General features: G+C 42.5%; 1 protein-coding gene across 4 annotated transcripts in view; it reads left to right on the top strand.

Moving 5' to 3' along the window:
* Positions 1-6,529, top strand: part of RAB3GAP1 (RAB3 GTPase activating protein catalytic subunit 1) — a 124,409-nt gene extending 117,880 nt beyond the window's left edge. For 3 of the 4 annotated variants that reach the window (XM_067742099.1, XM_067742097.1, XM_067742100.1), the window contains 6 exons: positions 135-231; positions 329-432; positions 549-664; positions 2,185-2,287; positions 4,776-4,796; positions 5,633-6,529. In XM_067742099.1, the coding sequence (XP_067598200.1) occupies positions 135-231; positions 329-432; positions 549-664; positions 2,185-2,287; positions 4,776-4,796; positions 5,633-5,869 (678 nt within the window). In that variant the 3' untranslated portion in view covers positions 5,870-6,529. The remainder of the gene's footprint in view (positions 1-134; positions 232-328; positions 433-548; positions 665-2,184; positions 2,288-4,775; positions 4,797-5,632) is intronic. The other variant, XM_067742098.1, reaches the window with a different exon arrangement.
* Positions 6,530-13,489: the final 6,960 nt, after the last annotated feature.

The raw sequence follows: 13,489 nt of genomic DNA, 5'->3' as shown, positions 1-13,489 counted from the left end.
TTAAAGAAAACTAAGTTGCTGCTAGAGCCATCTCACGGAAAAAAGTGAACGAACCTTTTGGCCGACCCAATAAATGGCTGCTTTATTCTTTGACAACTGCATTGATCAGTTATCTAACTTCATGTCTCCTTCAGGTGCTGCACTATCTGGCAGTACAGAAACCTGCAGACCTGGCTAGGCACCTGTTACCTTGTGTAATTCATGCAGCCGTACTCAAGGTAAAGGAGGAAGGTAAATGTCTTATTTGATTAGTCATTAGTTCATTTCCAAAATAAAAGTAGATTTTGCCTAACTTATCTGATGATGGCTTTGATATTTTTAAAAATAGAAAGTCTGGAAAACATTTCTTCAGTTAAGAAGATTATAAAGCAAATAATATCTCATTCCAGTAAAGTTTTGCACTTCCCCAATCCAGAAGACAAGAAATTGGAAGTAAGTCTGATCTTTCCAAGTGTTCTCCCCAGTTGGCAATAATTATTTTAAAGATACATTTTTTAAAGGCTTTTTGCTGTCTTCCAATGTATGCCTCTCCCCTTTCGCACTGTTAGGAAATCATCCATCAAATTACTAATGTAGAAGCTATAATTGCTAGAGCCCGCTCACTGAAAGCCAAGTTTGGAACTGAGAAATGTGAACAAGAGGAGGAAAAGGAAGATCTTGAAAGGTAATTGGTATCTGATTAACTCATTTTTATCTGCAAATAGGAAAAGCCACCACTCTCTTTAGAAAATTTTTGTAAAATATTGAGAATCTTTTGTAGTGTTCCTCTATTTTTTGTAACAAGCATTGGCTAGAGACAGAGAAATATTTGTTTATCATAGGATTTGACCTCTCCTGTATCTCTTGAGTATTTGCCACGTGTTTCCATTCCTCCCACTTTTAGAACGAAGGCTTCCAGGTCTCTCTTTCTAGGAGTGTCCTTGTTCGCTCTTGGAGTAGTTGCCTGTGGAGGAACTGGCTGTTTACTCTTTGTTACTTGCAGGGCCCCAGAGCTTTGCTTTCCACTCTCTGTTCCTTAAGTACAGGCAGAGGTGTTCTGAAACTATTTCTGCTGAATATTCGTAGTTTTTACACAAGATTTACTGAAGAGTTACTAAATCTTCTGAACCAGATTTGTGGTAGCAAATGTGCATACCTTCTGTGCTTTGTGAATGTGTTTTGAAAGAGTGACCAGATGGCCTCTCCATGATGAGGCAAATGATTGGGTCAGTCTTTTCCTCCTTCCAAGATTTGGACCATTTCGAAGGGATCCTGTCACTGTGGGTCCCTGTCCATTTTTTGTCTGAGGTACTTGAAAGGACGATGTTGTTTCAATAAGTGATAAAGTGTTTCCAAATTAGCTACTTGAGCAGCTTGAATTTGTTATAACTAAAATTTTCATCAGTCTTTCCATGAGAAATGGCATTATTGATGATAAATAATTAATATTATATGACAAGGCATTTGCTATAGCTTTTAACAAGTTCTTGTTTGAATATTATATTTTTTGTTGAAATTTTTGCCCAGCCTTCTTTGCTCTTGAAAATTCCTTCCTCTTAAATGAGAAGAATATGCTCTAATCACAGGAATTGTTTCTAAGATAGCAGTATGAGTTAGTGAGCAGGTGGTGCAGAGTTGGTGGCTCTGTGCCTTCGACTCTCTTAGCTCCACCATACGTTGTCTGTGATATACTTGGAAGTAGAGTGTTTCTACCACATAATGGCACAGCTTACAATTGAGACTTTGCCCAGCAAAACATGTATTTTAAGCACATGCACACACACGCACTCACACTCACACTCACTCATACACCTTAAAAGAACAAAAATAAGAAATAAGGACCATTGCTTTGCTGTATAAATTAAACATGGTTTTTGTTGTTAAAAATATTTTTAAAAATCTTTTATTTAGTGTAGCATCTTCTATAGTCTGAAAGAAATAGACTGAATATTTTTTTCTTACACTTTGACAGAGATGGGCTTTTAAAAAAATTTACAAAAACAGTTGAAAGGCAGTAAGATTGTCATTTGAATCGATTTTAATTCCAAATGTTGATCTGTCCTGTTAAAAAATTTCCACTCCAGCCTTGATGTAGGGTTTGCCAGTATCATTTTGACGGTTTGTCCCCGAAATGAATCAGGGAGGATTGACCCAGTGTGAACTGAGCAGCTCGTTTTCTATCCTTTCATTACCTCTCTCTTCCAGGTTTGTGAGTTGCCTTTTGGAGCAACCTGAGGTGTTAGTTGTCGGCGCAGGAAGAGGACACGCTGGCAGGATCATTCACAAGCTGTTTGTGAATGCTCAGAGGGTATGTGAGATTCCTTATTGACTGTGTCATGATCTCTCCAGGCCTCTGCTCAGTAAGGTACTGTTTTGATTCCCACACATGGCCGATTCTACAGCTGCTAATAACAGCATTGGATTCGAACACTGAAGAAATAATGACTCTCAACAGTAACTTTTTAGTCTTTGAAATCCATCTGCTTTCTTACATGTTTAAATAAAATGATAAGTTTATTTTAGTACCTAAATTTCAGAAGTTAAAATGGCCTGAAATTCCTTGTTAACGAATCTGATAGGGACTTGTTTAGCAATGGCCAGTGCTGTGCTGTGGAAAAAATGTTTACTACTTTCAAATTAGAGTTTAGTTTTACCAGTTTTAAACTCCATGTACTGCAATGGATTCACAACTTAGCTTGGAGTTAGTAAATCTAACTATTCTTATAATGGTGAAGAGATCTAACTTCAGAGGGTTCCTAAGAAGGAAAAACAAGATTCAGATTTTTAGGACTATGGAAAACAGTCTTCAGCACAGAAAGAAAGCTCAATTTGAAAACTTTCCTGGGTCATTAGCTCTACTGATAAAAATTTTAAAAATCGTATAGTACCTCTGACATTCTAAAACTGTTACGATTTGGATTTTTATGAGGATGGTATTAGTTATACTTTGGGTTGATTCTCTCTGTACTGATCTTGTTTACTGGTTAAGAGGTGCTGGTATTCCGTAGGTGATTCTCACATCAGGACTCATTAAAGATTATGATAAAAGTATTTTGAAGTGTACTAAATACAGGGTGCCCCTTATGTAGCACTGTGATGACACTAGAATGGCCCAGTTTTGAAGGTATAATTCTCACAGTCAAATGAGAAAAAGAATTTTCGTGGGTTTACACATGGAATAAAAACTTCATAATCTCCTTTGAGTCGGTCTGGAGTGCATCGAATATGTGAATTTGAATATATTGAATTTGAATATATTCAAAACCATAGCCAAATATACTGATAGAAATTTTAGCAAGAACTAAAACCTGAGATTATTTATGGGGTGGCCCGCTAAATTTAAGGATTTCAAGTTAAAAACCAAATATTTCCTTATAAATTAAAGTTCTAGGAAACAATAGATGCTTACTTTGATTTATTTTGTTTTTCTCTCTGGCATGAAACCAGAACCAAGTCTGTTTTCACATCCTGTGATATATTTGCCAGTTTACTAGCCAGCGCTTATAAGCACATTTCCTTGTTAACACCAATATGAATTTTCCTTATACTGCAAAAATTCTTTCATTTTTTAAAACCTGTGTGTTAAGACAATTTAAAATCTGAAGTATTTATAAAATATTTTTAATGCTGAGAGTAGAACACTCTCATTGTTCTAAATACGTAAGCAAAATTATTTTCCCCAATATGGAAATAAGCTTTTTCCCTGAGACTGTAAGTAAAGTCTTACTGTAAAAATTTGGATAATACAGAGAATTATAATGAAAAATTAATGACACTGAAAAATGAATCACATTAATCTCACTACCCACTGGTGATCACTGTCAACATTTAACATCTAGTATATACAAATATATGTAAATTTTACAAAATAGGATTATATTACATAGTTTACTTTGTTCTTACTTTCCGCTCAATGTAATTATCTTTCTGCATTAGTAAATATAAGAGTGTATCATCTTTTCCCTGGGCTCATTGTATAGCTAATCCCCTTTAATGGATACTGAAATTGTACATTCATCCCACATTTTATAATTTTAAAATATTTTAAACTTTCAAACCTTGAAGTGAATGTTTTTAGGGAATTGGCAGACTGTAATCCATATAACAAGCACCTGGTTGGTACATTTTTAAACTCACCTTTTAAATATCTGGCAATTAATAGAAACCATTCAAATTTATTCACATAATTTTTCATAATTGATACTTTATATCAATTCTATTAAATCAAGATGTTAACTTTTTTAAAGTTATAAAATTTCACTGAAAATATTTTATAGCCTACAGTAATTTTACATATTTAGAACTTTTCCTTAAAATCATACATTTTAATAAACTTTCATCATGATTTTGTCAGTGGTATATCCATATTTAAATGGAATTCAGCAAACAGACCACTGATTGGATTTTGCCTTAGTCTTTCTAAATTGAATAAGTCAGACATCTAGTCTTAAATTCATTGGGTTATCTATTTTTCAAGACATGAGTACTTTTTTTAGTATCTTAATCTTTGGGAAAAGAGCTAGATTTTTGCTGAATCATTTCCCCATTAAGTGACACTCTGTACGTTGCCTCTTTAGCCATCAGATGCATGAGTAGTGAGATTTGTCTGCTCAGTTGGACGGCTAGGTGTGTTGTATGTGGTGTGTTTTTGTCTTGATATTCTTTTGATAGGATCATGTTCCTTAACGTAGTGCATGCTGTCTCTGAAATAATCTTGCAGTCTCTTGTCTAGCTCTTTTTAAACCATCTTGCTTGTTTCCCTTTCATCACTGTTTCTTTTTTCACCCTTTCTCAAGCTGACTGAATCTTCTGATGAGGTAACAAAATAGCCTTTGTCCCTCATAGTTCCTTGTTCCTTCCCATCCCTCTAACTTCATAAGGTCATTAAGACTAACCAACCACCTCTTTAGCAGTCTGGGTTTGGCATACCTTTCTTGCTGGTGTTTAGCATAACATGATTTCATATTTCCATTGCCAAAGCAATTATTTTTTTCCAAATTGATGGTATTGTGAAAGAAACATAGTGATCAGAGTTAAAATGAAAGCTCTAGTTGAATACGTATTTTATTCAATTATAATGAAAAAATAGATGCCTTTAATATTGAGAACTTCTCTTGTGGCCACTGCTACATTTCATGGACCTCTGTCACTTCCGCGTTACATTAGTCACCCACCCAGCAAACAAAACCAGTGTCCTCAGTTTTAATTTGACAAATGAACCTTAAAAAGAATTGAAAGAATCGGTAAAAAAATCATCTTTCCAGACTCTGGAGAGCAGCATTTCCTTACTGGACTGAGGACATCAGACTTGGACTTGGGTCATTGCTAGAAGAAATGTATAGAAACCAGAACAGCTCCATTGTCCCTCTTCATCAGATGTCTGAATATGGCCCTCACTTTCCAAAGCAGATTGCCTGGCAGTCATTATCTTCTGTGTCACCAGTTTATTTGTAATCTCTGGCTGCTCATGCAGTGTTTCAAGCTTCTTGCATTTTCTGTGTTGTGATTTTTGAGCAATCATAACATAACTGACTGCATTACTGAGTAATGTAGAACATTTTAATGTATTTATCATGCTTATTCAGCTGTCCTTCAAAATGATCTGAGTTTAGCATTCGGCCTGCTCTTGAACTAGCATGTGATTCTCTTCAAGGCTGCAGCCATGGCTCCGCCGGAGGAGGATCTGAAGAGGATGGTGCCCCCAGAAGAGAAGAGGCAGAACCTGGCGGCAGACTTCCCACCCGCTGCGGGCCGGGAGCTCATTTTGCGCACGACCGTGCCCCGCCCCGCTCCCTACTCCCGGGCTCTGCCTCAGCGCATGTACAGTGTCCTCACCAAAGAGGATTTCAGGCTTGCAGGTGCCTTTTCATCAGATACCTCCTTCTTCTAATCCTTCTAGAGTTCCCTCATTTGTGGCTTCACAGACAGTGCTAACCCCTTCTGTGGGAAGGAGGTTGTGCCAGTCAGAACCTGAGAGGCCATGAAGAGGACCTGTCCAGTTTGGTGATCAAGAATCATACCAGCATCTGAGAGACTTTCCACTGGGCTGTCTAGGGTCTTGTGGGGGCAGAGGAATGGGCTTCAGCTATTGAAAGATTTCTTTCCCAAAGAGATGGCCCTTGTTGTTTGGGGGATGGGGGGGACCAGAACAACAGCAGGAGGTCTGTGTACTCCCTCCAGCAGGATTGTGTTCATTTCTTCTTTTCCATGACTATCCCTTAGGCTATTGCCCTGCATTCATAGTCTCTGTAAACACCTATTATATTTATTAGCATCAAGTATGCAAAGTAGAGTACCAGTTAACTCAGATTTCTGGATATTTTGGTGGTAGCTTCTACTCCCAGAATCTGTTTTTAAAATACTAAATGACATTCTGTTTATTCAGTCACCTGGTGGCCATCTTTACTGTACTAATTTACTTTTGATGAGCATTTTGAATATTCTAGGAGAAAGCCTGGAATTTCACAGTCTATGTGTTTTTCCATGTAACTGTGACTTAAATGTATTCCTTCCGATAAAAAAACTATATATTAAATGTCACTGCAAATTAGTTTTATATCTCTCGTAAGGTTTGTTTCTCTGACTTGTTTTTTCTTTGGTTGCCCTGGAAGATATCACCCTGCAGATCATTGTTCTCTCTCTTGCTGTACAACATGCATTCCTTTTTTTGTGGTTGCTTGCAGTATTTAATGAAGCAGAGATGAGCACACGCTAAAAATATAGCCTCTGAACGTAGAGATTATCGTGCAGTTAGTATAATTTGGCATATGTGCTAATGTAATGAATAGAAGATTACTTCAGTGAACTATTTTGCTTTTGTATTACAGTTAAAATGAAGATAATTGATGGGGGATGTGTAGCACCCAGCATAAGGATAACAACAACATATTTCTAGTTATATGACGATCAAGATTTATCAAGTCTGTGTTGCTATATGGCCTCTGTTCAGTAATCTTAAATCTATTTTTAGGGCTAAAATTCCCACTTTAATCCAAAGTAAAAAATGATTATACTGAAGCATAGACCTTGCCTATGTAACTTTAAAGAATTAATAGAGCTCTGTAAACCCTATGTTATATTATTTTCGTTAAAAAAATGTAAATACGTGTGTACATATATGTATATATATGCATATATATATATATATGTATGTATGTATGTATGTAGTATAGGAGGCTCTAGCTGATTACCTCCTGGCCTTCACAGCACTCTTCTCTGAGATGCTGGATTTGACTGCTGCTGGTAAACCACACAGTGCAGCCCGAGGACTGAGCGCAGTACCAAGGAGAAACATACCTTTCAAGGACAGCGTTTGTCTGCTTTCTAATGAGGAAGTTAATAACAAAAAAACATTTTTCAAAGAGAGGTTGGACTTTAAAAAGGCGTTGTGAATCTAATAAAAGGGAAGGTGTTGCTTTCTCTGGCTAATTTTCTCTTCTTTTCTCCCCTCCAGTGGGCATTTTGTTCTTATTTCAATTAGTTTTATGCTGTCTCAGATTTTCCTAAATATTTGCAGCCTGCTGAGTCTTGCAGGGAGCTCAGGAACACTTTGTGCCTTTTTTAATGACATTATCCCATTTTACTTTTATTATAGTTAATGTGTTTGTTGATTTTAAGATATTTTAAAGTATCTACTTCGTATCAGGTACTGTACTAGGCAATTAAGGTAAAACAGAAACCGAACATCCTCCTTTCAGTGACCTTCCCATCAGGTAGGGAAGACTGAGGTAACATTGCTATAAAACGGAGAGTGCAGTCAACTCGACGGTATGAACTAGAGGTCCAACGTTTATTTAGTAATTCATTCATTTGTTGGTAGTGGAGACTAATACATGCAGTAATAGAGAATAGAGGACTTCCCTGGTGGTGCAGTGGTTAAGAAGCCGCCTGCCAACGCAGGGGAAATGGGTTGGAGCCCTGGTCCGGGAAGATCCCACATGCTGCGGAGCAGCTAAGCCTGTGCACCACAGCTACTGAGCCTGCGCTCTACAGCCCGCATGCCGCAACTACTGAGCCCGTGTGCCTAGAGCCCATGCTCTGCAGCAAAGAGAAGCCACCGCAATGAGAAGCCCGCGCACCACAACAAAGTAGTCCCCGCTCGCCACAGCTAGAGAGCCCGCGCGCAGCAGCGAAGACTCAACACAGCCAAAAATAAATAAATAAATTTGTGTTTTTAAAAATAGTGAATATGAGGGGTTATGGGAGAGGTTTTTCAGTCAGGCTTTAGGGATCAGGGAAATCTTTCTAGAGGAGATGTATCTTGGGAGAATAGCCAGCATTTCAGTTTGGCTGGGTGAGGTACCCAGAGTAGAAAGAGGCAAGATGTGAAGATGGTGAGGTCACTGAGGTGAGGTGAGGAAGTTCTGGGTAAACCACAGCAAGAAGTTAGGGCCGTGTCTTCGGGGCACTGGTGAGTCAAGAGTTTGAAGCAAGGGAGTGACGTGGTGGGTTTTAGACCCACCTCTCTAAATGGATTGGAGAGGCTAAGAAGTATTTACACGTCCTAGATCTGGTACTAAATTGGAAAGTAGCAATTATATCATCAGTGGCTTTTTCCCCCTCCTTTGTGCTTTGTAACATGTTGCAGAGAGCCTGACAAGTGCTTGCGGAACCAACAGGAAGTGTCCTCACGTGGGCCCTCCCACTTTATGTGTCCCTATACCACCATAGTAATCCAGATTTTTCTTCAGGATGGGATTTTTAAAACTCTCTAAGCATTTATTTTTATATTCCATTCATTAGTTCAGCAGACGTTTACTGAGTGCCAGCTATGTGCCAGGTACTGTCCTAGGCGATGGGGATACAGCAGTGAACAGGACAGGTAAAAGGCCCTCAATGGCGTTTACATCAAGGGATAAGTATGATCAAATTACCTGAGTGGGGGGATAGTGGTTTATGGACAGGTGATAAAGGAAGGCCTGTGAAGCAGTGACATTGAACAGAAACCTGAATGAAGTGAGGGAGTTGGCCTTGTGGGCGCCTGGGAGATGACCCCAGACGGGATAGAAAAAGGCAGAGGTATGAGTAAACGTGGTATGTCAGAGGCGCCGAGAAAAGGCCAGAGTGGCCAGGGAGCAGAGTAGGGGAGGGAAAAGGATGAAGAAATGAAAGTTGGGCAAAGGTGCAAAGACCAGATCACACTAAACATTAGGAGTTGGGATTTGTTTTCTTGATTGAAAGGGAAAGCCAGTGGAGAATTTTGAAGGGGGCGGGCGGGTGGGGCATGGTGTCATGATCTGACATTTGGAAACTCTTCACTCTGGCTGCTGTGTGGAGAATACACTGCAGAGGCAGAGGTGCAAGCAGTGAAACTAGGAGTGTTGATGGTTCGCACTGGAGTGGTAGCAGCGGAGGGGGTAAAAGGTGATCAGATTTGGTACACGTTTTGGAAGCAGAATGCACAGAATATGCTGACGGAATTACTGAGGGTATGAGAAAGAGTCAAGGGTGAGCTGGAAGTTTGGGGCCTGAGTAACCGAGTGATGCTGTCACATACTGAGATGGGGAAGGCTGAGGGGAGAGCAGGTTTGCAGGGAGGATGCAAATAAAGATTTGGAGTTAGGACTTGCTAACTCTGAGCTAACAATTAGATCTACCTGGGGGAGCCAGCGTCTGGGGTGGCCGCAGTGGCTCCCCGCCTCCTCCCTCCTGGGATTCACACCCTTGTGTAGTCTCCACCCCAAAATTGTACCAGAGCTGGGCTTTGTGGTGAGAAGAACACGGAAAAAGTGTTGGTGTGTCACTCCCAAGATTAGGTTAGGAAAGACATGCGTCTCAGAGTGGCTTTCTCTCTCGGATCACTCACTCTGGGGGAAGTCGACTGCCAGGTTGCAAACAACGGTAGGGAGAGGCCCACATCCTGAGGAATGGGGGCTCCTGCCAGAAGCCATGTGAGCTTGGAAGTGGATTCTCCCCAGTCTCAGAAGACTGCAGCCTCCTGAGGGACCTTGCACCAGAACTGCCAGGCTAAGCTGCTCGTGGTTTGCCGACCCTCAGAAACCGTGAGAGAATGTTATTTTAAGCTTCTGAATTTGGGGGCCATTTTATACAGCAATAGATAATTAATACAGTTAGAAGTGATTGTGTAAGTTTGGAGTTTAAGGAAAAGGTTAGGGCTTGTGCTATAAATTGGGAAATTCAGATACAGTACTTAAGCCATAGGACAGTATGAGACCACTCAGAAGTGAACACAATGCAAAGAGATGGTCTGGGGATTGAACCAGATATCAGGAAGAGGAGGAGGACGGCCAGAGGACACAGGGAAGGAGTAACCACTGATGTAGAAGGAAAGCCAGAAGTGTGATGTTCTAGAAGCCAAGGAAAAAAAAAAATTGAAGGAGGGAGTTGATCAACTGGGTCAAATGCCATTGAGACACTGAGTAAGATGCGGCCTAAGCACTGACTGGTGCGTACCTGTGCTTGCAGAGTAACAAATGCAATCAGAGAGGTAATACAGTTCTTACTGGGAAAGAACAGAGGTGACCACCGGGTGGGAAGATTCGTGTCCCCGCCAACCAGTGCTGCACTTAACACTTCCTCCCTATACCAGATGGGGTTTTGGTTGCTGTGTACTCCTCCTTGCCAGGAACTGAAGGACTACTCAGCTGGGTGAGTAGGGGGTGGGTGCAGGAGGGTAGGATGAGGGAGAGGGCAAGAGCATGAAGCCAGTTCAGTCTGTTTCAAGCCAACTGTAACCCGCTCTTGCTGCCTGCGCATTTCTTCTGGGCATGCAGGGTCATGGATAGGACTTGGCATTCAGCAAACAGTGAACGAATGAATGCAACTCAGTGGCAAAACTTGTCTTTGAATCTTCTCAACTCAATTTCTTTGTCACTGGGCACCATAAAACCAGAGTGTCGCAGGATATTAGCTCCTGAAAGCCAAAGGCTGCTGCCAGCATTTCTCTAGCTCTGAGAAGTGGAGCTTGGCATCAGCCTGTGAAAGTGGGCTGGCCTAATTCTTGAAATACAAAATAAAGCTAGTTCATATTAACACAACTTCTTTGCCAGCAGTTTTTCCCCTGGGAGCTTGTGATGTCTGACTGGTGGTCGTGGATAAATTGCCCCATGAAGGCTGGCCTACTGCAGGGATCATTTCTGGGCTGAGCTTACCTGCCAAGGAGGGCAGCCGGACCGAAGGCCCCTGCTTGGCCCCTACCTGGAGAGGACAGGAACGTGGCTCAGTCTCTGATTGGGTCTCTGGGGACGCGCCCCTCTCGTCCCCTCCCCGAGGCCAACCTCGGCAGTTCCTGGCAGAGATCTTAATGTCGCCTCAGAGGCACATTTCCCTCTGCTGCTTTGTGGCTGAGTGAGCCTCTCAAAGGAAGGTACATATCTGCCCTATCAGGTTGAAAAAAAAAAAAGCTGGATTTTTTTTTTCATGCAAAACCATGATAGAATGTTTATTTTTTGTTTAAGTTTGCAGGTTTGTCTCCATCTTTGTCCCAGAATAAGGTAGACGAATGGCCTGTGAGGGAGCCGTGTGCAGGCTGGGCCGGCTGGTGCTGCAGATGCTGTTAGCTGGGTTCAAAGCTGGTGAGTTGACCGTCTATAGTACTGAGCAGGCCTGTGATAAAAAGTATTTCCCAGGAGAGAAAAAGAGAATTCGTCACTATTAGTTTCCTAAGGCTGCGGTAACAAAGTATCACAACCTGGGTGGCATAAAAATGGCAGAAATTTATTGTCTCACAGTTCTGGAGGCTCCAAGTTGGAAATCAAGGTGTTGGCAGGACGGTGCTCCCCCTGAAGTGTGTAGGGAAGGAGCCTGCCTTGCCTGTTTCTAGCTGCCGGTGGTTGCTGGCATCCTTGTTCCTTGGCTTACAGCTGTAGCGCTTCTGTCTCTGCCTCTGTCATCACATGGCAGAGTGTCCCTCCACCCCACCGTTGAGTCTGTGTCTGTTTTTTTGGACACCAGCCATCCTGCTCCAGTATGACCTCATCTGAACTAGTTACATCTGCAGTGACCTTATTTCCAAACAAGGTCACGGTCTGAAGTACTGGGGTTAGGACTTCAACATATCTTACTTTTTTGGACGGGCGCTGGGGTCCCAGTTCAACCCCTAAAAGCATCGTTCAAAAGACATCCAGATGGATATGTGCCCCTCTAGTTGCTGGTAGGCCCTGGGCCTGATGGCAGAAGCACAGACCTGGCTTAGGAGAGATCAAATCCCAGCTTTTATCAGCCACAAGACGCCAAACCTCTTCCTCTGCAAGATGGGGTGTTACAAAAACTAAACAAGATAATATCTGAAAAGTGCCCAGCATGCTCCAGGTACTTAGCTGTACTAAGTGGCCCAGCTGTGGACGAATGACCGCTTAGCTGTTGGCTACAAGCTCTGGTTTTCACGTGACGACACGTCCAGCAGCCGGTGTTCATAGAGATGATGCAACGAGAGAGGGACTTCGAAATCTCCTACCCTCTCATCAGACGAGTGGTTTTCTTTTGATTCCTTTCCCCCTCCTTGGCACCCGGCTCCATGGAGGAAGTTACAGTTAAAGGCTGAGTAGACTTTATCGAGGCGGAGGGCTGGGGCAGGAACCTGGGAAGAGTCCTGGCTCGTTCCAGGCTGCAGGCTTATCTGCAGAGGCCCCCAGCCCCGATGCCAGTGTGGCCAGAGCAGAGAGGGAAGCGGCGGCCGGTTCAGCACCTCACATGCCTCTTTGGGGAGTTTGGAGCTTGTTGAGTGAGAACAAAGAAGCTCTGGAAGGTTTTCAGTAGAGGAACAGAGGTGTGAGACGAGACTCACCCATCAGGAGCTAGAGTGGTCGCCATGGTGATCCCCGCACGAGATGGCAGTGGCCTTGACCACGGCAGTAGTGAGGGGGTGAGAGATTCAGCAAGCGACACTGGCAGGACTTGGAGAAGCCGGGATGGTGGGCAGTGAAAGCCGGGGTGAGTCTGGACGCCCTGCTCTGACCCCTGAGGGGCAGTGGCTCTGCTGGGAGAGGGACCCGTGGCTCGTAACCAGCCACCTGGCAGCACGACAGCCTCCAGCGAGGGTACCCGGCTGGGCGCTCCAGTGCGACCTGCACCCTGTCTGTCACCTGACAGGATGGGCTGCAGTCTCGCGAGGGAGCCCAGTGCTCCCAGCGTCAGGGAGCCCCAGTCTTACCGCTGGCTGATAACGGGGGAGGGAGTGTGCACTGCGCGACTTACCTTTCCTTGAGCGGCCTCCGCTACAAACACTTGTCAGGACGCTGACCTGGGCTCCCTCCGTAGTCACATGATGTGACACACTGATGTGTCAATGTGGATCAGAACTTTCCTCAGGTTCTTCAGCCATTTGACAGTTTGAGTAAATAATGACTTGTCAGTGCTATTTATTCACATTCCTCTTTCTCAGCCCTGTTTTTGGCCCAGAACACTCTTTATTTTTGTCCGTGTTACATAATGAGGGAACGGCATTCTTAGTAACCCACTGTCACTCCTGTGTTATCTTGCCTACATGAAAAAAGGAAATATTTTTAGAGTGTGAATTTCCCAAACGTCCTCTACTATTTCTGGGGCTGAA

Source organism: Pseudorca crassidens, chromosome 6 (genome assembly GCF_039906515.1).
Source record: "Pseudorca crassidens isolate mPseCra1 chromosome 6, mPseCra1.hap1, whole genome shotgun sequence".
Classification (NCBI taxonomy): domain Eukaryota; kingdom Metazoa; phylum Chordata; class Mammalia; order Artiodactyla; family Delphinidae; genus Pseudorca; species Pseudorca crassidens.
This window is presented reverse-complemented; position numbering and strand designations above follow the sequence as displayed.